Genomic DNA, 23,755 nt, shown 5'->3' with positions numbered 1-23,755 from the left:
ATTAAAACCCAGTGATTAAACTTGTCTATGTCCCAAATATTTTTCAGAATTTATATATTAGTCATTTCATAAAAAGAGCTATGAGGGAAAACGTTTTCCTGCCAATAATGTAAAAATTTGCAAAAATCTTGAAATCATAGCATTGCTCTCCTGTTGGAATTTACTTATTCTGGATTTTAAAGTAGTAGAAATTCAATGTGCCTCTAAGAGTTGAATTCTTATGGAGAGTTGGGGAGGCTCCTTTAGGCATCTCTAAATTCAGGTAATTATGAATCTCATCCAGAGATTGTCACTTTTCCTGTGGTGCTTTAATGCAAGACAAGGGAGAAAGAATTTGTCTTTGTCTTGGGAATGTTGGTAGTACCTCTTTTAACAGAGAGCTGCTGTCATTTGTTCAGTCAACAAATTTGAATGCCTACCCTGTGTAAGGAACTTTGCTTGGCACTATGGATGGTGCCTTAAGGAATATTTTAAGTAGAAGAATAACCAATCAAATCAATTCTTTAGAGAGGCCATAATTCAGGCAGTATTGCACATGATATGTTAAAATAAGAAAATGGAGGCAGTGAGTTGAGACTATCTCTTGTTAAATCAGTGCAGTATTAAGGGCCTAATTAAGGTATAGGCATTGGCAATGGACTAGAAAGGAAAGAACAGATCTGAGACAGTATGTTAAATTTACTTCCCTTCTTCTAGCTAACTTGGTATTAATTGTCCTTTAAATCTGGCAGTTGGTGTTTCTGTCTCTGTGTCTCTCCCTCCCTTGCTTCCTCCCTCCCTTGTCGCCTACCTCTTCTTCTCCCTACTCTAGCACACCGAAGGTTACTGCACCTCTCCATCAGTAATGGTAGGAGAGGGGTTGTATATCACAATCTCACTAGACACTAGGTGTGTATCTGTGTCCAGTTTTTTAAAGGACTGAGTATCTCCTAAAGAGGTGTGTGCTTTCTCTCAGCTCTGTTTGTGAATTATTGCTTTAAATCACAACTTTAACCACTTGAACAGAGTAACAATTCTTGCTGTGTATGTAGCTAATTTTTAAAAAGCATGTTATATGTGTTATGTTACCCATGGAAGAAATGTTTTGTTTAATGTTTTGGGGTTGGGTACATTTGATACAGTTTTGAAGGAAAAGTTTGTCTACATCTTTGGTTTTTTTGTTTAGAGGAAACTACTCCTGAGTTTGTGTTTCGTCTTAACAAATCCTCCAGAAAGTAGTCTTCCCCTTTTCCATGAATGGAAATTAGAGCTGAATTCATGCATATATGAAACAAAATGTTAATTTAAATGTACAGTTTCCTCAAACTCTCTATAACTCTTAAAAAGGATTCTTCTGTGGAAGCAGAATTAATCAGAAGCATTTCAGAGAGATGCATATAAAATGGACTGGTTATATAAAATCAGAAGATTCATTAAAATTGAAAAGAGACCACCACATACCACATATATGAATACATGAATGTACATATTCATCATAAGACTGTGAGGCAACAGCGAATTTAAACCCACCCATAGTTACCATAATCTGAGTTCCGTACTTTGAGAAAATGGTTTACCTTGGTAGGCCACAAAGGAAGAATAACAATTGGCCTAATAATGCTTTATTGTTCCTTATGGTCTGTGAAGGGAAGGATAAAGACAAATTGTTTTGAGGTGTGTATAACAAAGGGGATTTACAGAGTATTTTTGTGATGGTGCAGTAATTTTGAGAAGATGGTTAAATGTCTCCTTTTCCTTGTTCCCCAGACCAGTGTGACTGTTTATATTCTACTGTTCTTCCAAAAAAGATTTGAACCTGCCCCAGAGATTAGTTGGTTTAGTCTCAATGAGATCTTTTATTTCTATAAGGAATCAGATTAGATGGTTCCCTTCAGCTTTGTGTTTATTCCTTTTGTGGGATCCTTTTAATATATTCTATTTGCTATGTGATGTTTAAATTATCATTAAATTGTACATCCAAGTGTTGAATGATTTTGTGGAATTTGTAAGCCAAATAAATTTTAAAAATCCTTTGTAAGCTTAACTTTCCATCTAAAACTTCTGGTACAATAGAATAATTCAATAAAAACTATGTTTCTGCGAATTCCCTGGCAGTCCAGTGGTTGGGACTAGGTGCTCTCACTGCTGGGGCCCCAGGTTCGATCCCTGGTCTGGGAACTAAGATCCGGCAAGCTGTGCGGCACGGCCAAAAAGAAAAAAAAATGATCTGTTTCTTCCTTAATTTTCACCCCAGCAGTATGAAAGGGTAGGCCAACAGTATTGATGTGAAGTGAGAGCTGAATGTTGTAGAAGTGCTGCCTATCTAATGAAATCTTAATCAAAGTATCCTTTTGTTGTCTAGAAAGCTTATCTATTTGTTTGTTTGTTTATTTATTTAATTCTTTTGGCTGCTCCAGGTCTTAGTTGCGGCACACAGGATCTTTGCTGCGGCATGTGGACTCTTAGTTGAGGCATGCGTGTGGGATCTAGTTCCCCGACCAGGGATCAAACCTGGGCCCCCTGCATTGGGAATGCGAGTCTTACCCACTGGACCACCAGGGAAGTCCCTAGAAAGCTTTTTAAAACAGAATCTGGGGACTTCCCTGGTTGCACAGTGGTTAAGAATCCACCTGCCAATACAGGGGACATGGATTCCATCCCTAGTCCAGGAAGTTACCACATGCCTCAGAGCAACTAAGCCCGTGCGCCATAACTACTGAGCCTGTGCTCTAGAGCCCATGAGCCACAACTACTGAGCCCATGTGCCACAACTAATGAAGCCGGTGCACCTAGAGCCTGTGCTCCACAACAAGAGAAGCCCCCGCAATGAGAAGCCCACGCACCACAACGAAGAGTAGCCCCCACTCGCCGCAACTAGAGAAAGCCTGTGCGCAGCAATGAAGACCCAAAACACAGCCAAAACTAAATAAAATTTTTTAAAAAATCATTAAGAAAAAACCAGAATCTGGAATTTAATATTTTTTGTGGCTTAAAGGAACCTTAGATATCTTCTAATCTTACTCTTATACTTTATAGTTGAATATGCTGGTGCCTGAGAAGTGTGACTTGCTTATGATCACATAGTTGATTAACAGTAGAACCAGGCCCAAGTCTAGAATTGGCTGGTAGGGCAGTTTTTTATATAGATACTCACCTCATACTGAATTATGTACCTCAGTATGTCCTAACCATGAAATAGGAGGAACTTAGGCCACTGGTTGAAGGCCATATGAACTGATGTGACCAATTTGTGCCTAAGACATTTGCCATTGCCATCTTTGGGCCACAGCTACTCAGCTCTTCACTTTATCATCCATCTATCTCCTCAGTGTGGAGGAAGCCCTCTTTTTTTCTGCTAAATTTGAACACAGGTATCACTTAGACCTAATGTTTCCAAACTTTGCAGTGGGAAGTAATGGCAGTTTGCTTTTCTGTTTCAGCTCAGACAGCTATAACTGCACCAAAGACGTGGAAGAAACCAAAAGATCGGACCCGAACCAGTGAAGAGCTGTTAGAGGCAGAATCGGAGGTAAGGGGCAGCAGTAAATCTCTTCAGCTCATCTTCAGAACAGTGGTGCCATTTCCTAAAACAATGTGGGTTTGTAACTTTTTCTTGAGATACTGTTTTCCAAGCAAATATATCAAGCTCAGGGTCTGATTTTTTTTTTTTAATCCATTTACAGAATTTTTAAAAGATTGTTAATAGCATGTTCAATTTCATTGAATTCTTGTCTCTGTTTCAAAATACCTCTTCTCAAGTGGCAAAAATAAGTATTGTTTAATTTTTTTCCTTATATTAAGCAGACGGAAAGACTAATCTGGTTTTTTAAAAACAGGATTATTTTCAAATACCTATTAGCAGTGCTGGTGGAAATCATCAGATATATTTTAAGGAGATTGATTTTGAATCTGTTGTCTTTTAGCTGAATCCCAGGAATATAACTTTTCACATATGGTTTGTCTATTTGAACTAAGCCATGCCAGATTTCGCTGTAGGATACAACATACCAGGTCCAGGACATGATGTGAGGAAGAATCAAGAGCAGGTTTAGTCCTAAGGAGTGCTCTACCCATTTCATAGTCTCTAATCTCAGTATCTTTAGTCTTATGTACTGAAGTTTTTAATGAAGAGTAATATAAACAATCTCTATGTTGCTTTTTTATTCTTGAGCTCTTCTTATATCTACTTTATTAAAATAATTTTCATTGAATGTTTAAGATGATAACATTAAAATGTAGAAATTACTTTAAAATAACTTTAAATGCATTTATTTCATAAAACTTTTCTAGCTGGTTATAATTATTACCCCCTTCAGGCAGCTCATAATACCCCTTTGTTACTTCTCCCTGTCCTGTCATTGCTCGTACATGGTGCTCTGTTGATGTCACAGTTAGTCCCGTAGCAACCACTAAAATGTTTCATGGGAGTGATTTCATTATGGTTATCAGGGCGTAAGAATTGGCAGAAAGTTATAGAGGTGCAAATAGTTGCTACACTCCTATTGCAACTGAACAGGAAAATGTTGCTCCTCCAAAGAATAAAATACCTTCCAGAGGCAGGGGAATCGCATACATTCCTGGTATGGCTGTAAGAGCTTCACAGACTGGTTTCTCTTTAGATTCAGCTGTTATTTATTCACTTTGTTCTATTATACTTTGTGTTTCTTTGCCCTGTGGCTGTTTTTCAAAGCATTATTGAATATTAAATGGGTAGGTCACTATTCCTGTGCCTCCAAGTATTCATCCTCATCTTCAGGTCGGGGTTGACAAATTTTTCCTATAATGGTCCAGATGGTAAAGTAACTATCAGGCTTTGTGGACTATATGATCCCTGTCACAATTTCTCAACTCTGCTGCTATAGCCCAAAAGCAACCGTAGACAATGTGCAAATGAATGAGTGGCTGTATTTCAGTAAAAGTTTATTGAAATTTGAATTTCATATAATATTCACATCTCATAAAATTTTCTTCTTTGAAATGTTTTTCCACCATTACAAGTGTAAAAACCATCCTTACCTTGCACACTATACAAAAACAGGTGAGGAGCCAGATTTGGCCCACGGGCCATAGTTTGCTAAAACCTGCTTTAGATTGTTATTCTTCATACAGAAGAACTGTTTGGACTCATTTTGAACCAATCACTTTTTTCTTAAACTTATAGTTTAAAAGTATAATAAAAAGATATTTGGTCATTTGCACACAGACTTTTTCCAGAAATCCTATTCCCTTGTCTTTCCTAAAATTGAGCATTTACCAGAGTAGTTTAGTAAATATTGGTTGTCACTGTCTTCATTTTTCACTGATCATCAAGGTCTTCTTTTTTTTTTTTTTTTTTTTTTTAAGGTCTTCTTTTCTTAGATTTTTCTCAGCCTTTAAAAGAATGGGTTTAGGTATCAGCATATTTTAGGTTATATATTGAGTTGTTACATTATTGCAAGTACTTAACCAAATTCTTTAAATTATAGCCTAGAAAGGTAGCTTGAAGGATGATTCATCTTAAAATTGTTAGTCAGGGCATCCTAAAATTTATTTTAAATTTTTAAGATATTTCATTGATCGTTACATATGTAGTTGTCAATCTGATTTTCTAGCACTTTAAAAACTTGTGAATTGGGGCTTCCCTGGTGGTGCAGTGGTTGAGAATCTGCCTGCCAGTGCAGGGGACACGGGTTCGAGCCCTGGTCTGGGAAGATCCCACATGCCGCGGAGCAAATGGGCCCGTGACCCACAACTACTGAACCTGCGCGTCTGGAGCCTGTGCTCTGCAACAAGAGGCCGCGACAGTGAGAGGCCTGCACACCGCGATGAAGAGTGGCCCCCGCTTGCCGCAACTAGAGAAAGCCCTCGCACAGAAACGAAGACCCAACACACCCAAAAATAAATTAATTAATTAATTTAAAAAAACAAAACAAAACAAAAACTTGTGCATTAAGCAGGCAGTTTTGTCAACTAAATTCTTGTTTTAGTAAGTTCCTATAAAAGTTTCTGCTTTGACAGTCTGGCCAATAAAGTGTTTTCTTTTTTCAATCTGGTTTTCTGGGTAAACAACTGAAGAACTGTTAGACATTTACAGACTAATTGAGTAGAGCTCCATCCTGCTGAAGGAAAAATAATCATCATAAATATTTAATGCAGCAATTTTTTTGTGGATTCCCTTGAAAAATATCCCTTCTAATAATGTGCCTCAGACACCTCATTGATTCTTTGTGCTCTGAATTATGGTTTGTCATTCATGGGCCAAGTTTCTTTATACTTTTTTTTTCCAGTTAGAAATTGACTTTCTAAGTAACGCATCCTCTGTTTATATCCAATAGATTGTTTGTTGTTGTTGGTTTTAGGTACAGAGAAGATGACTCAATAAATTTTTTTCTCTAAAACAGCATTTTTTCACATTTTACAGGATCTATAATAAGAGTTCTATATCATTGTATAATGTAGTTATACTGCTCTGTAATAAGTTTAAGTACCATTTACAGACTCACATGCCAGATTATTAAAGATCTTCTTGATGACCTGTACTTAATTATAAGGTGGTATTACAAGGTTGTTTTGAGTTTAGACTATAGTAGAGTATAGAATAAGAAAAAGTGAGGCTGCTAATTCATGATTCAAACTTGGTAGATCAGTTTCTTCTCAAAGTATAAAAGATGCCTCACTTACTGCCATGTTTTATAAAAATAAATTATTTTCGTCTTTTATTTTCTTGGAATTTTTATGTCTGTCTTTCTTTTGATGGTTTCTGTGCTCTTCCTGTTGGAAGAACAAGGGAGAGAGAGAGAGAAGGGAGTGTATTTGCATGAACTTTTTATTTCCATTTTAGAAACAAGGCCTAAAAACCATCTGTTTCTGTTGATAACATTTTAAAATTTAGCGTCTTTTCCCCATGATCTGATTTTAGTAGAAGAAAATTTATTAGTATCATATCTGTTATAATACTTAATAACAAAGTAGGGTTTGTAACTCTTTAATTTAAAAATTTTTTTTTCATAAATCAGTTGGGTGACTACTTCCTGGTGTATATGACATCCTTTTATACCATCCTCTCTGTTCAACCAATTCAATAGAGCCTCGAATTTGGCTCTCCTAGTGTGAATTTATCCACTGGGATTTGTGGTAAATTGCTGTTTCCTTTGAGAGCTTCTTCCAAAGGATTGTTTTCAGAGTGCTTCCCTTTGAAAAAGAAAGACTTAAAGTTCATTGAGAACTTTGCCTCAGGGAGTTTTGAGGGCTGATATGGCCCTTAAGAATTACTTTTTTTTTTTTTTTGTATCTGAAACTGAGATGGTCAAAAATAATCTGGTGAATAACTTTAATTCGATTTTGCCTTTTAAAAATAGGATGCCCTGGAACCCAGATTTCTCCCTGGGGGAATATATTCCAAGCATTTTTCCATGTATAATTTGAACAAGGTCACAATCTCAGAGAATTCTAAGAACCAGTAAACAAAATAGATTTTAACTAACAAGTGTCCTCCTTGTTAAATGTGAGGGATGGTCAGCTTTGTGGGACTTAGCATACTTTAAACTATTCATTGAACTCTCTATTTCACAGCCAGAGGACAGCACAAAAAATACCCTCTAGTGTGTTTCTTTTTATATTTGCTGAGCTTTAGTGGCAAGGGTAATAGTGCTTGATATAGATTCTGACTAGAACTCTTTCATGTCCATCAAGTTCCAAGGATTAACAGTTCTTTCCTTTTTAACCTTTGGTATATTTAGATTTCATTAGTCATGTTAAAGCATTTCAGTAGCCATTTGAATTGTCTGCTTTATCCCAGGACATGAAATGAGAAAAGTGTTTTAAATAAACTTACCATTTTAGTACCATATGCTGAACACAGACATCCTTATCTTGAGTGACATGTTTTCCTATGCTTTTTGAGGGGATAAATGTGGGTCTTCCTGTGTATTTACACACAGTGAAAAGAATATAACCTCTGTGTTCACTTATGCTTTAGCCTAAAGCTGAAGAGGAGCTTTCAGGTGACAAAGTACTTGAATCTGAACAGGATAAAATGAGCCAAGGGTTTCATCCTGAAAGAGACCCCTCTGACCTAAAAAATGTGAAAACTGTGGAAGAAAATGGAGAAGAGGCTGAGCCTGTACGCAATGGTGCTGAGAGTGTTTCTGAGGGTGAAGGAATAGATGCTAATTCAGGCTTCACTGATAGTTCTGGTGAAGGGGTCACATTCCCATTTAAATCAGGTAAGTTTATCCCTGTCTTCCTGTGTATGTCTTTCCTTCTCTCCTTCACTGTACTGCAACTTAGAGAAATGTTGCCTCCTCATGAAGAAATATTGGATGGAAGGAAGAGGCTCATCACAATGTAATATTTACAGAATAGATCAGCAGGCGGGCGTTAGTAGCTAGCAAATCCAGAGAGTCCTATGTTGGCGGAAGTGAGATCTGATGCTGGTATTCTGCTTTCACTGGCATTGGAGGAGCAGCTGGCAAAGGAAATCAGTGCTAGGTTGGTAGAATTCGACAAGAGAAATTTAATTTTTTCATTTTAATTGAAAGAGATATTTCAGATATGATGGCCATGTTCCTTGAGATAGTGTACTTGTCATTTCACAAACCTTGAACTTAGTTTGTTGATAGAACTCACTCTGTAGAGCTGAACGCCAGTAGGCAGTTGGAAGCAGTATGACTAAGTTATTAAGCACCTGTGGTATGGGAAGTGCCCTATGAAATATGTGATAAACCCTAGAGGATCTTTCACCTTTAGACACCGTCAAATGCACTAAACCTCTGTCCTAATACTATAGAAACCATGGTTGACTTTGAGATTTATGGATATTTGGTGTGGACATGTGGGGAAAGGTAGAAAATTTGGGTTAGGTGAAAAGTTTTTCTTAGTCTGCCAAATCTAAAGTGACGTCCGCATGAGGTAGTGTTTGAATGTAAAATATCAGGCCTCAAAAATAATCTCGACCAGTGTTTTTCAAACTTCTGGTTTTAACCGATTTAATAGGTTGTGAAATTAATTTAGTAAGTTATAACCAACATTTTTTAAAAAGGAGAATAGAATAAAAATTGTCAGTGCATTACATGCACTAAGGGACGTATTGTTTTTTTAAACTTTTAATTTCATTTATATATGTGTGTGTTTGCTCAGAGTCGTGAAATCACTATATTTCTTACTGTGAGTTGTAGTCAAAAATGTTTGAAAGCCCTTCATCGATCCCACCGTAATATACTGATCACTTATATTTAGTGAAAACACTACCAGTGAACTGTACTCCTAATGAGCTTTATGAAATTGTAAGGTTAGGCTATTGTAAATTTTGTTTAAATTTCTAAGCAATTCTTAGAAATTGTTAGACCAAATGGCATTTGAATTAAATGTTTAATTAAGCATTATTGGGTTTTGGGTTTATTATAGATTACAGTAATTGTGGGGTTTGGCTCAGATTTGAGTGGTAAAGTTTTAAAGCTCAATATACTGACACTTAAAGCTCAATATACTGACACTTCTTCTAAAGATCCAGGCTTATACTGCCAAGCACTTGGGCTACCACCAATCCTTGTTCAGGGATTGAAGGACTCTTGTCATTTTTTAGGACTGTATAAATTATATTTTTATCCTTTAGTTTGGCAAGGAAAAAGTGCACAACTATAGACCCTAACTATATTGATCAACTAACTGCCCTTTGCCCCAGTAATATACACTAGCAGTAACTGAGGAAAAGGGCAATTTAAAATTTAGATCCTAATAAACTGTATATATTTTAATAAATATAATATGGTAATAAAATATCTGTAAAATTCTCACAGACCATCAGTGAGTCTATGACCTGTATATTAGGAACCACTAAGATAAAGAAGGATCCAGTGTCCTGTCATGAAGTGATCTGGGACCTGATTTTGATGAGTGTTTTGTTAATTAAAAGAAAAAACTGTGACTTGCTTTTATTATCCAATAAAAATTTCAAGAAATTCTCCAACTTTATATAATGATAGTAGAATTGTGAGTAATGATAGCTGAAACAATAGTAAGAGTAGCAAAGTAAGTGCTGTGGCAAAGAACTAATTTAAAATTCCTATTAAAAATATTAGCTAAGAATATGTTTAGTGACAAGATTTTTGGACAAAGATATGTGCTCTTCCGGTCTAGTCAGCTCAGTAAGCAAGTACATTATTTTGTTTTCTTCAGATTAAAATGTAATCAGGGAAAATAATCTATAGACTGCTTAGACTTTTCAGAATCTTTAATAAGTTATTTGCTTTTGTGTTTTACATCCTTTTACCTTTTTTTTTTTTCCCTCCAAAGTAACATTTCCAAGTGAACATACAAAGTATCCTTCTTTTCCAGGAAACCAAGAGTATTATTATGTACAAACTACTGGGTGTAAGATAGGCTACAGGATGTATTGTACAACATGGGGAATAGAGCCAATATTTTGTAATAACTGCAAATGGAGTATAACCTTTAAAAATTGTATTTAAAAAAAAGGCTTGGTAGTTTATTTAATGAGGATTATTACATGTCCCTGACCAAAGGCTGCTTAATGTGTAAATGAAGTGGTTCCTATAGCACCTTACTTCAGATTACTTTACTATTCAAAGGTATCCAGAAGGGGATAAAAGAACAAATAACAGTTTAAATCTTTATATGACATTTTCTGACTGAAGCTCAGTGTTTCCTTGGTGGCTTTATTTGTATCTGATGAGATAAAGTAAAATATTGCAATCAGCTTATACTCTTACTGGATATACATATAATGACCTTATAGACAGTTGTCTGCCTGCATTCCTCTTTTTAGAATCCTGGAAGCCTGCTGATACAGAAGGCAAGAAGCAGTATGACAGGGAGTTTTTGCTGGATTTCCAGTTCATGCCAGCATGTATTCAGAAACCAGAGGGCCTGCCTCCCATCAGTGATGTGGTTCTTGACAAGGTAAGCTGAGCACTCAGAGAAAGCTATGTCTTTTTGGTGGGAACTGTTTTTAACTATCAATGCAAATATGCGAAGTGTGAGCAATTCTTAGAAATTGTTAGACCAAATGGCATTTGAATTAAATGTTTAATTAAGCATTGTTGGGTTTTGGGTTTATTATAGATTACAGTAATTGTGGGGTTTGGCTCATATTTGAGGGGTAAAGTTTTAAAACTTATTGTCAGCTTATTATGGCTGTTTCCTAGTGATGTGGTAGAAACTGTGTCTGTTCGGCTAATATACCTATCTTTCCCCACTGTTCTAAAACCTCAATAGGGAATTAGAATGGTATTGAGGTTAGGTCAGAAACCTAGGAAAGTATTTGGCAGATCGAACTTCAGTGGGAGTTAACATAATTCAAATAGTGTATAACTCAAAATTTCCCTAAGAGATACTTATAGGAGGATTAGTCTTTAACCTGTGCAAATAAATAGGCACCCTTTCTCTTTACATCTGTTCTTAACGGTGCATACAGAAAATTAGTCCAGTCAGTGTTTATTTCATCTGTTTATTAAATTAAAAGATGTAAAGTCAGGTGTATATCTGCCCAAATAATTTCATGTAAATCAGTGATGAACCAGTTCTGGTGACTAAGCTCTCATTTTATAGAGGAACTGTTAATCCCTAATTAAAGTGTAGACGGTAACTTTGTTACAGAATGAGATACAGTTCTTATTGGGATTTCCAGCAGCTGCTTTTCCAGACCTTATTTATATTATTTTATTCTGTTATAGCAACAAATCGTTTTATTTCTCTTGCTGAGTCCTCTCTGTTAGGTACTAACATGAGGACAGTTGAATGATTGGTGGTACTAATTTGAAACTACTTCGGTACCTCAGAGGGCAAGTTTTGTTATACCCACTGAATTAGATTATCATCTTAGAAGATATTCCTTCCTGTCTTCCTACCTTATCTGTTTCTGACTTTGGCCAATCATGAGTTGATTTCTCACTGAGCTACTTCGCTTTGCTGAGGGTATAGTCACATTATACGCCTATACAAAGCCAGATATCTCCGATTAACATGGCAGACAAAGTGAGATTTTAACTGAGTCATCATAGGGAATTCCCTGGCAGTCCAGTGGTTAGGACTCGGCACTTTCACTGCCAGGGCCCAGGTTCAATCCCTGGTCAGGGAACTAAGATCCCGCAAGGGGTGCGGCGCAACCAAAAAAAAAAAAAGGAAAATTAAATGAGTCATAGTATGTGAAACTTATCTCCTTTTGAGATTTGTTGTCCACTCAAAATACATCCTTTACTAACCATAAGTCAACAGCATCAAAACCGAAAGGGGCAATATCAGGTTTCTTTGAGGCAAGTGCTTTGATGATCCTGGAAAAAGATTCCAAAATTTGGCCGTAGTTCATAAGTTCTCAGAATAGCTTGTCTTGTGCCATTCTACTGGTCCTAAGTGTCTAGTGAACCAGTCCACTGATTGTCTAGCCTCCCCTTGGAAATTGTAAGCCTAATCATTCCCAGGGAACCAAAAAACCATTGTTGACTAAGGGCTCTGTGGCTAGCCCAGGAGAATCTATCAGGATTCAGATTGGACTCCCACTGGCTCAAAAAGCCAGTGCTTGTCTTTTCAGCTGACATAACTTTTCAGTCTAAGTTTTTATCTTCTTGGCACTGAATGCTCTGGAACTTGTGTTAAGCTTTCCTTTGTTTCTTTGTGCAGATCAACCAACCGAAATTGCCAATGCGAACTCTGGATCCTCGGATTTTACCTCGAGGACCAGACTTTACTCCAGCCTTTGCAGATTTTGGAAGGCAAGCCCCTGGTGGAAGAGGTGTACCTGTAAGTGCAAGTTCCCTACAACCCAGTTAGTTAGAAACTGTCATAGACTTCATGTCATCTTGTCTAACGGCAAGAGAGCAAGCAGCTTTTTATTCCTTGATTCTTCTAACCAAGAAGAAGAAGTAGAAGAGGCGAAGACTATCCTTTCCATACTAATATTAAAACAAATAAAGAATACACTTGAGTCGTCTTTACTTGAAAGAAGCTGGTCTACATTAATTTGGTCTCGATTTTTTTTTCATATTTTTGCAGTTGAAAAGACCTGCAAATGGGTTAAAAATAGAGCCAATCTTGAATAGGATTCCTGTTCTGTCTTGGGGTGTCCTGATATATATACTAGAGGTCTCTGATGACATTCAGCTAATGGTCATCTCTTTGTCTTTGTTTCTACAGATTTGCAAAGTGCAGAGCAGGCATGGATTGCCAATTCTGGAACAGAGCAAAGCCCCAACTTGCACTCCACTGGAGATGTCTCACCCACCCCTGAAGAGCCTGCCTCTAGGGGTGCGCTGAATCTTTAAAAAAAAACAAACAAAAAAACAGTAGTCTGTGGTGTTATATTTTCTGTTTTGCTCTTCTCATTTACTGTAGGTTGTGAAGTCAAAATATGAAAAAATGATATGTACAAAAGAGTGCAGTTGGTAAACTGCACATTGCCTTTACACCCCCAGTGGCAGGCTCTTCAGCGGTGGAAGTGGCATCACCAATGGAGTTATGCTGGGGCACTGCACTATGCAGAATTTGGCAGGCTCTGCCTACTCCATGCTTTGTAGACTTACAGAAAGCATGGGGTAAAGTTGCCAGTGATGTGAATACCTCTTTTTCCCAAGTTGGAATGGCATAGAGAACACTTAATCTGAAGTTCTGAAGGAGCTTGGGGTTTGATGTACATTTGTGGATCACCCTGTTTACACTACTTTATTTTATGTTTGTAAAAATATTTTTATATAAGGTGACATTTTTTATTTCCCCATCACCTTTTTATTTCTGGAATGGCAACTTTTGAAACCTGCTTTGAAATAAGACTACACTGTTTGAAAACAAATGACACTTGGTAGACATTTGAATTATTTGAATTATTTGCCTGCAGCCAAATACTGATTGAAAATACTTAAAGGTCTATACCGTGTTGGAGGCTTTATACAGTAAAACTTACAGAAAATCTTAATTTGAAGCATACTTTTTATTGAGCATCACCATCTTAAAGACCTCTGTGTATATAATATTCTGTTCTCACAGGTTTGAAATTTAATGTTTATCTAATTTCTCTAAATACCAAATTAAAATTTTTTCTAAATTTTTGAATTTCCACACCAGAGAGTCTTAGAAAGCAGCTTTCTAGAAACCATTTTATACCTTGTTTTTCAGCATTATTTCCCTTGTTGGTGGGTTAAATTTATATTTGTTAACGTTTGTTTTAGTTCTGGTTTCGTTTTATATCTTTGTTTTGCCAAACATTTGAAATAATGTTGATGCCATTTTGATTATTCCCTGGTTAATATCTGTTATCATGGTTATCATGGTTATCATGTTGCTCAGTTTTGTTCATATGTTAGTCACAGAAGATATGAATTCCGGCATCTCCTCTTCCCATGTATACTGTCACTTTTCATTATCAGCTTGCTATTGTCTAATAATCAGGTATAGCATAAAGGAAATACTATGAATTAAGAATAAGTATATCTCTCTCAAAATACTGAAATTAGAAAAGGAGTTTTAAAGGTAACTATCACAATGTATGTTTGCCCAATAATTTATGTGCCTGCATATATCAGATAAATGGGTTATTTGGTGCAAAGTAATGTGACAGGGAATGAGCCATTATCAATAATTTGTAGTGTCTCCAAAAAATGTGCTTTGTTTAATTCACTTTCTTTGCATAGCTTTGTCATGTGCCACAAGCTAATTTTTATGTGGAATTATTTTGATTAATCAAGGTAACATTAATATGTTAAGTCTTAATGCAAGTAATTATTCTTCCAACATCTCCCATAGCAAACAAACATTTTCCATGTAATTTGTCCAGCTTACCTTGGTATATTGGTGAAGATAAAGATGAGAATTTTAAAGGATATGTATTATATATCAATAATGCTGCTTGGAAAAAAAACAGCAGCCCTACTCTTCATAGTTTCTGGTTCCATACAGCTTCCAAATTGGCTTATAAATAATTACCATACAAAGATGTTAAGATCTACTAGGTATGCTTCTTAGGATAGCTTAATTTTCCAGGACTCCTGGTATAAACTTTCCTGCAACAGACTTGTTATAAAATATTTTTAATGTGTAGCAATTGTTTTAGCGTCATATGCAGTTACATACAATTTTTAAACATAAAGGTAGGTCTTTTGATGGACAGTTAAGTGTATATCTGTTGGAAGCACCCAGGCAGTATCATCCCTCTAGTTTTTAAAAAATCAAATTACTTGGCTATTGTGGTGTTAATTTTAATAGTAATCTGTTGGCAGACATCACAGAAAGTGCCCCAGAAGAAATGTATTGAGAAAGGGGCTGTGGACCTATAGTGGTAACTTGCCACTCATGTTCATTTTAACTAACTTTGAGATTCACTGAGCTGTTATAAATATCCTAGGTGCAAAGAGGTTTCCTAAGCTCATATCATCCTTCCCTCTCTCTTAAAGGGACCCTTGGTTATCTCTCTTTTAAAAATGCTAGAATGAATATTGGTCCTATTTTCTTTGGTTATCCAGGTAAGCAGAAGTGTTTGAGCTTATAGTCTCTGAGTGAGATAGGAGCAATGTATATTAAATTCTACAGCAGAGATGTGTATAGTTTCTTATTTAATACATTTAAGAAAAAGAGTGGGTAAAAAATTTTAAATTTTTTAGCTCACCTGAAAAAAATTGTGTATCACTAGTTAGCCTCAAATTTTGACACTTCATTTTAGTTTTGACATTTGTGGACCCTGCACACATTATACCTCAAAGTTCCTCTTCAAGTCATCAGTCAGGATTGGCCTTCAAGCAAAGAAACCAGGCTTTATTTCTTTGTATATATTCCATAACTCTCAGCACAGGATCCTAGATTTTGTTTGTATTTAGTAGATAAGTCATTCATTACATATGGTGCAACTTTTGAAAGATACTGTAAATCTGACAATTTATATTAAGTTTTTCACACACACACAAAGGACACGAAATGTTTAAAGGTAATTATACCAGTCTATATATCACTTTTTTAAAAGTTTCTTTTTTTCCTTTGGTATTGATGATAATACCTGATATTGTACCTAGTTTTTAAGGTCCTTTTACATGCCTTATTGTATCCTGTGATCCTCGTAATAACTTGTAGGTAAGATAAGCATTTAATATGTGAGAAAGTTTAAGTTCAGCAAAGTTGAGACTTGCTCACAGTAACTTTGCTCATAAGTAGCAGAATTGTATTCAAGAGTCCACAATTCTTTTGTCTTCTAATCTGCCTCTTTTCTCCACTTCACCAGACAGTGAATCATTCTCAGAGTATAAACATTCTCAGAGTATAAGCATAAGAATGTTAGAGATTAATTAATCAAGCATGTTAAGCATTTATAAGAATAGTAATCTATTGAGGACTCAGTATACTTAGGTAAATATTTGTGAACAGTATCTATCTTAGTTTTATCCAGAGATACAGATAAAGTTAAATTTGTCTTGGAAGGCTGCACGTGGATTATAATTTCAATTTTTTAATCCTAGACTAACAGTTTATCTTATCTTTTCAAAACTTTTTTTCCTTTGAAACACTGTTGTTATCTATTTAGTACTGTATCTCACATCTTTATGCTGCTTGTTTGAAATTCACTCATATTACTCATATAACCTGTCTTGGGGCAGGTAAAGAGTTGTAGCGTAAATCATACTTACTTTTTAGAAATCTCAAACATTCATTGGTGTTTGCAGTATTTTTTTGGAAGTGGACGTTTTCTAACTTTATTCAAACATGATTAAAATTATATCCACAGATTATACTATGGCTCTTACACGATTTTGACATAATTACCTTTTATTACACCCACCAATCTTTGTCCTTGACAAATTTTTATGTTCAGATGCATTGATTAAGTTAAATGCCTTGTGATCTTTGAATTTTATCCAAACATTGAAAAGGATAGTAACCCACATGAAATTAACACTAGACTATATCCTGAATTATAAGAACCAGACAATACATGGTTTACTACCTTTTCTTAACAGAATTCTTTTGCCTGAGCTACCATATCAAGGTTTCGGTACTGTCTGGTTTAGCAGCTGTTCCCTGTTGGTACTTTTCTAGTATGGTGATCCTCTTTAGTTCTCTCTCAGTTACACCATGCATGGTACCTCTGGGTTTATTTGACCTCAGCTTTTTCATGTTTATGAAATAGTCTTAAGATCATATCATCAGTACCAAGTCCTTAGCTGGATGTATTTGACAAGATTGCTGTGTATTTTCCAGAAATTCTAAGTTTTGATCCTGATACATCCTTGATACTGCTATTTCTAATTAGGGCAGATGGTAAAGGGTAAGAGAATAATTAATTCTGAGATAAGTCATGTGTAAAGGCTTTGAAGCTTATCAAAGGCCTCAGACCATGTCTCTTAGAATGTGTCTTTATATATAAAGCATGACCTTTACGTTTCTACTTAAAGGGTAGTGTTGGGACATTACGTGAGATATGATTCTGGTCTATATGTCTTGTGTGAAGTGTTTTTTTCTTTCCTCTTGAAACCTAATTGCAATATTTACTCATCGTTTAGAGAAGGACATGTTAGAAAAAGTAAAGGCTGTCAATATGCTACAGATCTGGGAGGAGCAGAACTTACTATCAACCCAAATATTTAATCGTGAAAAAGTATTTCCAAGCATTTAGAGTAGCAACTATTATGAATATTTTAATACACAGAATACAACTTTTAACTTACCATTGCTCTTACAGTAACAATTTTTAATTTGATGACCAGTGTGACATGCTAACATATATTGGTTTCAACAGAATGAGTACAGAGGGACTCTAGAAAGGAACAAAGAGCTGACAAAGAAAGGAAGACATTTTTTTCAGAGAGCAATTTAGTTGGATTTCATTAATAATAGAAGGAAGACTTGTGTTAGTATTTCTGACCCAGCAAACTTTGAGGGATCCATTAAGATCTACAGTCAGGCTGGGTGTCTATGCTATAGATAATTTTCATGGTAAGGGTGTATTTGCATTTCACATGAAGTTTAGAGAACCAGTTTTTGAAGCACATTTGTAACTGTGATGATTTCTGCCTGTGAATTTTTGTAATTGTTCAAGTGACCAGTCCCAAGTCATGTAACTAGTTAAAAAAAAAAAAGAAGATGCTTCAGTTAAGGGTAATCTTTTTTGTTAGGACTAACAGCTTTATCAAACATAATTTTCCATCACTTTAGTTATCTCATTTAGGATTTCATGGTCAAAAATTGTAGTGGTGGTGTAAATTACAGTGATGGTGTTCTAAGACATCCCCCTCCAAAAAAAAGATCACATCTAAATTGAATGCCTAGTACCCATCTTTGCATCCAGAAGTGTTTGGTGTGTTCATCAGTCCTGACTTGAGCAGCACAGCAGAGACAGTAAATTGTAAGTACTCTGTGTCGATATTATAAAAAATATTCTTGTCCTAGTTGTTGAATGTTGGACCACGGAGATCTCAACCTGGACAGAGAAGAGAACCCAGAAAGATCATCACAGTCTCTGTAAAAGAAGACGTGCACCTGAAAAAGGCAGAGAACGCCTGGAAGCCCAGCCAAAAACGAGACAGCCAAGCTGAGGATCCTGAAAACATTAAAACCCAGGTGAGAACAGAAGCACACTCTAACACTGTTTTGGAATTATAATGATATTGTTTTAATTTGTCTTTTTGCCCTGTTATTATAATATATGTAGAGATTTCAGTTTAAGATTTTTCCTGATTTTTTTCATATTACAAGCATTATTCTAAAAGCTATCATAGATGCCAGCCACCTACTGTTTTCTCTTGAAATTGCATTCTGTGTGCTTTTCAAAACAGACACTATATTTAGAGGGCTCATATATCATAGAATTCTACCATTCAGCTTTAGATCAATATTTGCTTTTCTTAAAAATGTGTTTTTAGATTCTCAGTCATTACCCTGTGCTAGTCTAGTTAGTATATTCCTTTATGTTTCATTTCTAATAAGTTAGAATTTAGAAACCCATCTTCTTCATAGTCCTTTGTAATAAAATTGAAGTCTGTGCATCTTTCTGTACATATCCTGCCCTCAGAACTCCTTAGGGTAAATTGAATGAATTCCTTTAATCCACACAAAATTATTTTTGTGTGTCAAATTATACAAAGTCTCTATTCATCTTTTGCTGTACACACAATGCCAGTTCCTATCCCTGGGTTACCTCTATTATATCCTTTGGATGTTTTTGATACTAATTAAGATACTAATTTGATACTAAATAAGATGCTAATATAATGTACCTCATAGGGCATTGTGAAGATTAAATGAAGCAATATAAAGCACTTGGTAGGTTCCTGGAGCCCAGTTATGTACTTAGTATGATAATGTTCCTGGGAAAGAGATGTGCCTTACAAATCCCGATTTTGATTGAGCACACACAGAGCCTCATACATAGTAGATACTCAATAAATACTTGTTAAACAATATGCTAACCAGCAAAATTGTTCATACAAAGTCAGGACCAAGATGAACTGATCCAACACAAAGCCGTGTTGTCCAACCTTAATTGGCTGCTTGCCTTTGTTCATCTTTCTAGTAATTGCCCCAGACATTTGTCCCTAAGTACATCCTTCTCCAGATTCACTAAAATCAAGTACCTGATCTTTCCTCCATTTCTTCTCAATGTATCTCAACCTTTTTTTTTCTTTTTAAAGCATCTTCTACATCCCTCCCTCCAGTTCCTCTGAGAATTACTTAATGAATAGGGACCTAAAAGGTTTGCAAACGTAGTTAAAATTCCTGCTAAATCTTTATCATTGAAGATGAAAAGATCTTGTTTTAGTATTTAAGGCACTTGTATTAGTGCCGTATTTCATTAGATTCTTACAACACCTATGAAGGAAGGAATAGATATTGTCTCTTTTTTCTTCTTCCTAGAAGAAACTGAAGCTTCAAGAGATTGTTACTCACAGTGTTGTAGTTACTGAATAGTCCGTTTGTTGTGACGTGTAATCTGCGTCTTTACTCTGTAACAGAATTCTCCCCATGATTTTTTTTTCAATTTTGTATTGAAGTATAGTTGATTTACAGTGTTGTGTTAGTTTCTAGTATACAGCAAAATGACTCAGATATATATGTGTGTGTGTGTGTATGTATATCATACATATATTATTTTTTATATTCTTTTCCATTATGGTTTATTATAGGATATTGTATATAGTTCCCTGTGCTATACAGTAGGACCTTGTGGTTTATCTATTTTATATATAGTAGTGTGTATCTGCTAATTCCAAACTCTAATTTATCTCTCCGCCACCCCCTTTCCCCTTTTGTAACCATAAATTTGTTTTCTATGTCTGTGAGTCTGTTTCTGTTTTGTAGATAAGTGCATTTGTGTCATATTTTAGATTCGATATCATATGGTATTTGTCTTTCTCTTTCTGACTTACTTCACTTAGTATGATCATTTCTAGGTCCATCCATGTTGCTGCAAATGGCATTATTTCATTCTTTGTTATGGCTGAGTAGTATTCCATTATATATATATATCACATCTTCTTTATCCATTCATCTGTTGATGGACATTTAGGTTGTTTCCATATCTTGGCTATTGTAAATAATGCTGCTATGAACAGTGGGGGTGCATGTATCTTTTCCAATTATAGTTTTGTCTGGATATATGCCCAGGAGTGGAATTGCTGGATCATAAGGCTATTCTATTTTTAGTTTTTAAAGGGACACACATACTGTTTTCCATAGTGGCTGCACCAGTTTACATTCCCACCAACAGTGTAGGAGGGTTCCCTTTTCTCCACACCCTCTCCAGCATTTGTTATTTGTAGACTTTTTAGTGATGGCTATTCTTTTTTTTTTTTTTTAATGTCTGTAACATTTATATTAACATATTTCCATACAAATAACCCAATGAAAGTTTAGTATTCGTTGTTTTCTTTGTCTGTTTGTTTGTTTTATACTGCAGGTTCTTATTAGTCATCAATTTTATACACATCAGTGTATACATGTCAATCCCAGTTGCCCAATTCAGCACACCACCATCCCCACCCCACCATAGTTTTCCCCCCTTGGTGTCCATATGTCTGTTCTCTACATCTGTGTCTCAACCTCTGCCCTGCAAACCGGCTCATCTGTACCATTTTTCTAGGTTCCACATACATGTGTTAATATACGATATTTGTTTTTCTCTTTCTGACTTACTTCACTCTGTATGACAGTCTCTAGATCCATCCACGTCTCAACAAATGACTCAATTTCGTTCCTTTTTATGGCTGAGTAATATTCCATTGTATATATGTACAACAACTTCTTTATCCATTCGTCTGTCGATGGGCATTTAGGTTGCTTCCATGACCTGGCTATTGTAAATAGTGCTGCAATGAACATTGGGGTGCATGTGTCTTTTTGAATTATGGTTTTCTCTGGGTATATGCCCAGTAGTGGGATAGCTGGATCACATGGTAAATCTATTTTTAGTTTTTTAAGGAACCTCCATACTGTTCTCCATAGTGGCTGTATCAAATTACACTCCCACCAACAGTGCAAGAGGGTTCCCTTTTCTCCACACCCTCTCCAGCATTTGTTGTTTGTAGATTTTCTGATGTTTCCCATTCTAACAGGAGTGAGGTGATACCTCATTGTAGTTTTGATTTGCATTTCTCTAATAATTAGTGATGTTGAGCAGCTTTTCATGTGCTTCTTGGCCATCTGTATGTCTTCTTTGGAGAAATGTCTATTTAGGTCTTCTGTCCATTTTTGGATTGGGCTGTTTGTTTCTTTAATATTGAGCTGCATGAGCTGTTTATATATTTTGGAGATTAATCCTTTTTCCGTTGATTCATTTGCAAATATTTTCTCCCATTCTCAGGGTTGTCTTTTTTTCTTGTTTATGGTTTCCTTTGCTGTGCAAAAGCTTTGAAGTTTCATTAGGTCCCATTTGTTTATTTTTGTTTTTATTTCCATTACTCTAGGAGGTAGGTCAAAAAAGATCTTGCTGTGATTTATGTCAAAGAGTGTTCTTCCTATGTTTTCCTCTAAGAGTTTTATAGTGTCTGGTCTTACATTTAGGTCTTTAATCCATTTTGAGTTTATTTTTGTGTATGGTGTTAGGGAGTGTTCTAATTTCATTCTTTTACATGTAGCTGTCCAATTTTCCAGCACCACTTACTGAAGAAACTGTCTTTTCTCCATTGTATATCTTTGCCTCCTTTGTCATAGATTAGTTGACCATAGGTGCATGGGTTTATCTCTGGGCTTTCTATCTTGTTCCATTGATCTATGTTTCTGTTTTTGTGCCAGTACCATATTGTCTTGATTACTGTAGCTTTGTAGTATAGTCTGAAGTCAGGAAGTCTGATTCCTCCAGCTCCATTTTTTTCCCTCAAGTCTGCTTTGGCTATTCAGGGTCTTTTGTGTCTCCATACAAATTTTAAGATGATTTCTTCTAGTTCTGTAAAAAATGCCATTGGTAATTTGATAGGGATTGCATTGACTCTGTAGATTGCTTTGGGTAGTATAGTCATTTTCACAATATTGATTCTTCCAATCCAAGAACATGGTCTATCTCTCCATCTGTTGGTATCATCATTAATTTCTTTCATCAGTGTCTTATAGTTTTCTGCATACAGGTCTTTTGTCTCCCTGGGTAGGTTTATTCCTAGGTATTTCATTCTTTTTGTTGCAATGGTAAATGGGAGTGTTTCCTTAATTTCTCTTTCAGATTTTTCATCATTAGTGTATAGGAATGCAAGAGATTTCTGTGCATTAATTTTGTGTCCTGCAACTTTACCAAATTCTTTGATTAGCTCTAGTAGTTTTCTGGTGGCATTTTTAGGATTCTCTATGTATAGTATCATGTCATCTGCAAACAGTGACAGTTTTACTTCTTCTTTTCCAATTTGTGTTCCTTTTATTTCTTTTTCTTCTCTGATTGCCATGGCTAGGACTTCCAAAACTATGTTGAATAATAGTGGTGAGAGTGGACATCCTTGTCTTCTTCCTGATCTTAGAGGAAATGCTTTCAGTTTTTCACCATTGAGAATGATGTTTGCCGTGGGTCTGTCACATATGGCCTTTATTATGTTGAGGTAGGTTCCCTCTATGCCCACTTTCTGGAGAGTTTTTGTCATAAATGGGTGTTGAATTTTGTCAAAAGCCTTTTCTGCATCTATTGAGATGATCATATGTTTTTTGTTTTTTGTTTTTTAATTTTACTTTTTTTTTTTTTTTTTTTTTTATGGCTGTGTTGGGTCTTCGTTTCTGTGCGAGGGCTTTCTCTAGTTGCGGCAAGCGGGGGCCACTCTTCATCGCGGTGCACGGGCCTCTCACTATCGCGGCCTCTCCTGTTGCGGAGCACAGGCTCCAGACGCGCAGGCTCAGCAATTGTGGCTCACGGGCCCAGCCGCTGTGCGGCATGTGGGATCTTCCCAGACCAGGGCTTGAACCCGTGTCCCTTGCATTGGCAGGCAGACTCTCAACCACTGCGCCACCAGGGAAGCCCGATCATATGGTTTTTATTCTTCAATTTGTTAATATGGTGTATCACATTGATTGATTTGCGTATATTGAAGAACCCTTGCATCCCTGGGATAAATCCCACTTGATCGTGGTGTATGATCCTTTTAATGTGTTGTTGGATTCTGTTTGCTAGTATTTTGTTGAGGATTTTTGCATCTCTATTCATCAGTGATATTGGTCTGTAATTTTCTTTTTTTGTAGTATCTTTGTCTGGTTTTGGTATCAGGGTGATGGTGGCCTCATAGAATGAGTTTGGGAGTGTTCCTTCCTCTGCAATTTTTTGGAAGAGTTTGAGAAGGATGGATGTTAGCTCTTCTCTAAATACTTGATAAAATTCACCTGTGAAGCCATCTGGTCCTGG

The 23,755-nt window shown here is 36.0% G+C and overlaps 1 protein-coding gene across 16 annotated transcripts in view; it reads left to right on the top strand.

The window, feature by feature from the left end:
- The window catches only part of EIF4G3 (eukaryotic translation initiation factor 4 gamma 3), a 399,095-nt gene that overhangs the window by 295,858 nt on the left and 79,482 nt on the right, over positions 1–23,755 (top strand). For 12 of the 16 annotated variants that reach the window (XM_059915394.1, XM_059915351.1, XM_059915370.1 and 9 more), the window contains 6 exons: positions 3,420–3,508; positions 7,937–8,183; positions 10,745–10,878; positions 12,595–12,714; positions 13,108–13,218; positions 18,337–18,507. In XM_059915394.1, coding sequence (XP_059771377.1) covers positions 3,420–3,508; positions 7,937–8,183; positions 10,745–10,878; positions 12,595–12,714; positions 13,108–13,218; positions 18,337–18,507 — 872 coding nt within the window. The remainder of the gene's footprint in view (positions 1–3,419; positions 3,509–7,936; positions 8,184–10,744; positions 10,879–12,594; positions 12,715–13,107; positions 13,219–18,336; positions 18,508–23,755) is intronic. The other 4 variants (XM_059915429.1, XM_059915379.1, XM_059915363.1 and 1 more) reach the window with 1 other exon arrangement.

The sequence above is a fragment of the Balaenoptera ricei genome, chromosome 1 (genome assembly GCF_028023285.1).
Source record: "Balaenoptera ricei isolate mBalRic1 chromosome 1, mBalRic1.hap2, whole genome shotgun sequence".
NCBI classification, from domain to species: domain Eukaryota; kingdom Metazoa; phylum Chordata; class Mammalia; order Artiodactyla; family Balaenopteridae; genus Balaenoptera; species Balaenoptera ricei.
The sequence above is the reverse complement of the archived record's forward strand: the minus strand, read 5'-3'. Positions and strand labels throughout refer to the sequence as shown.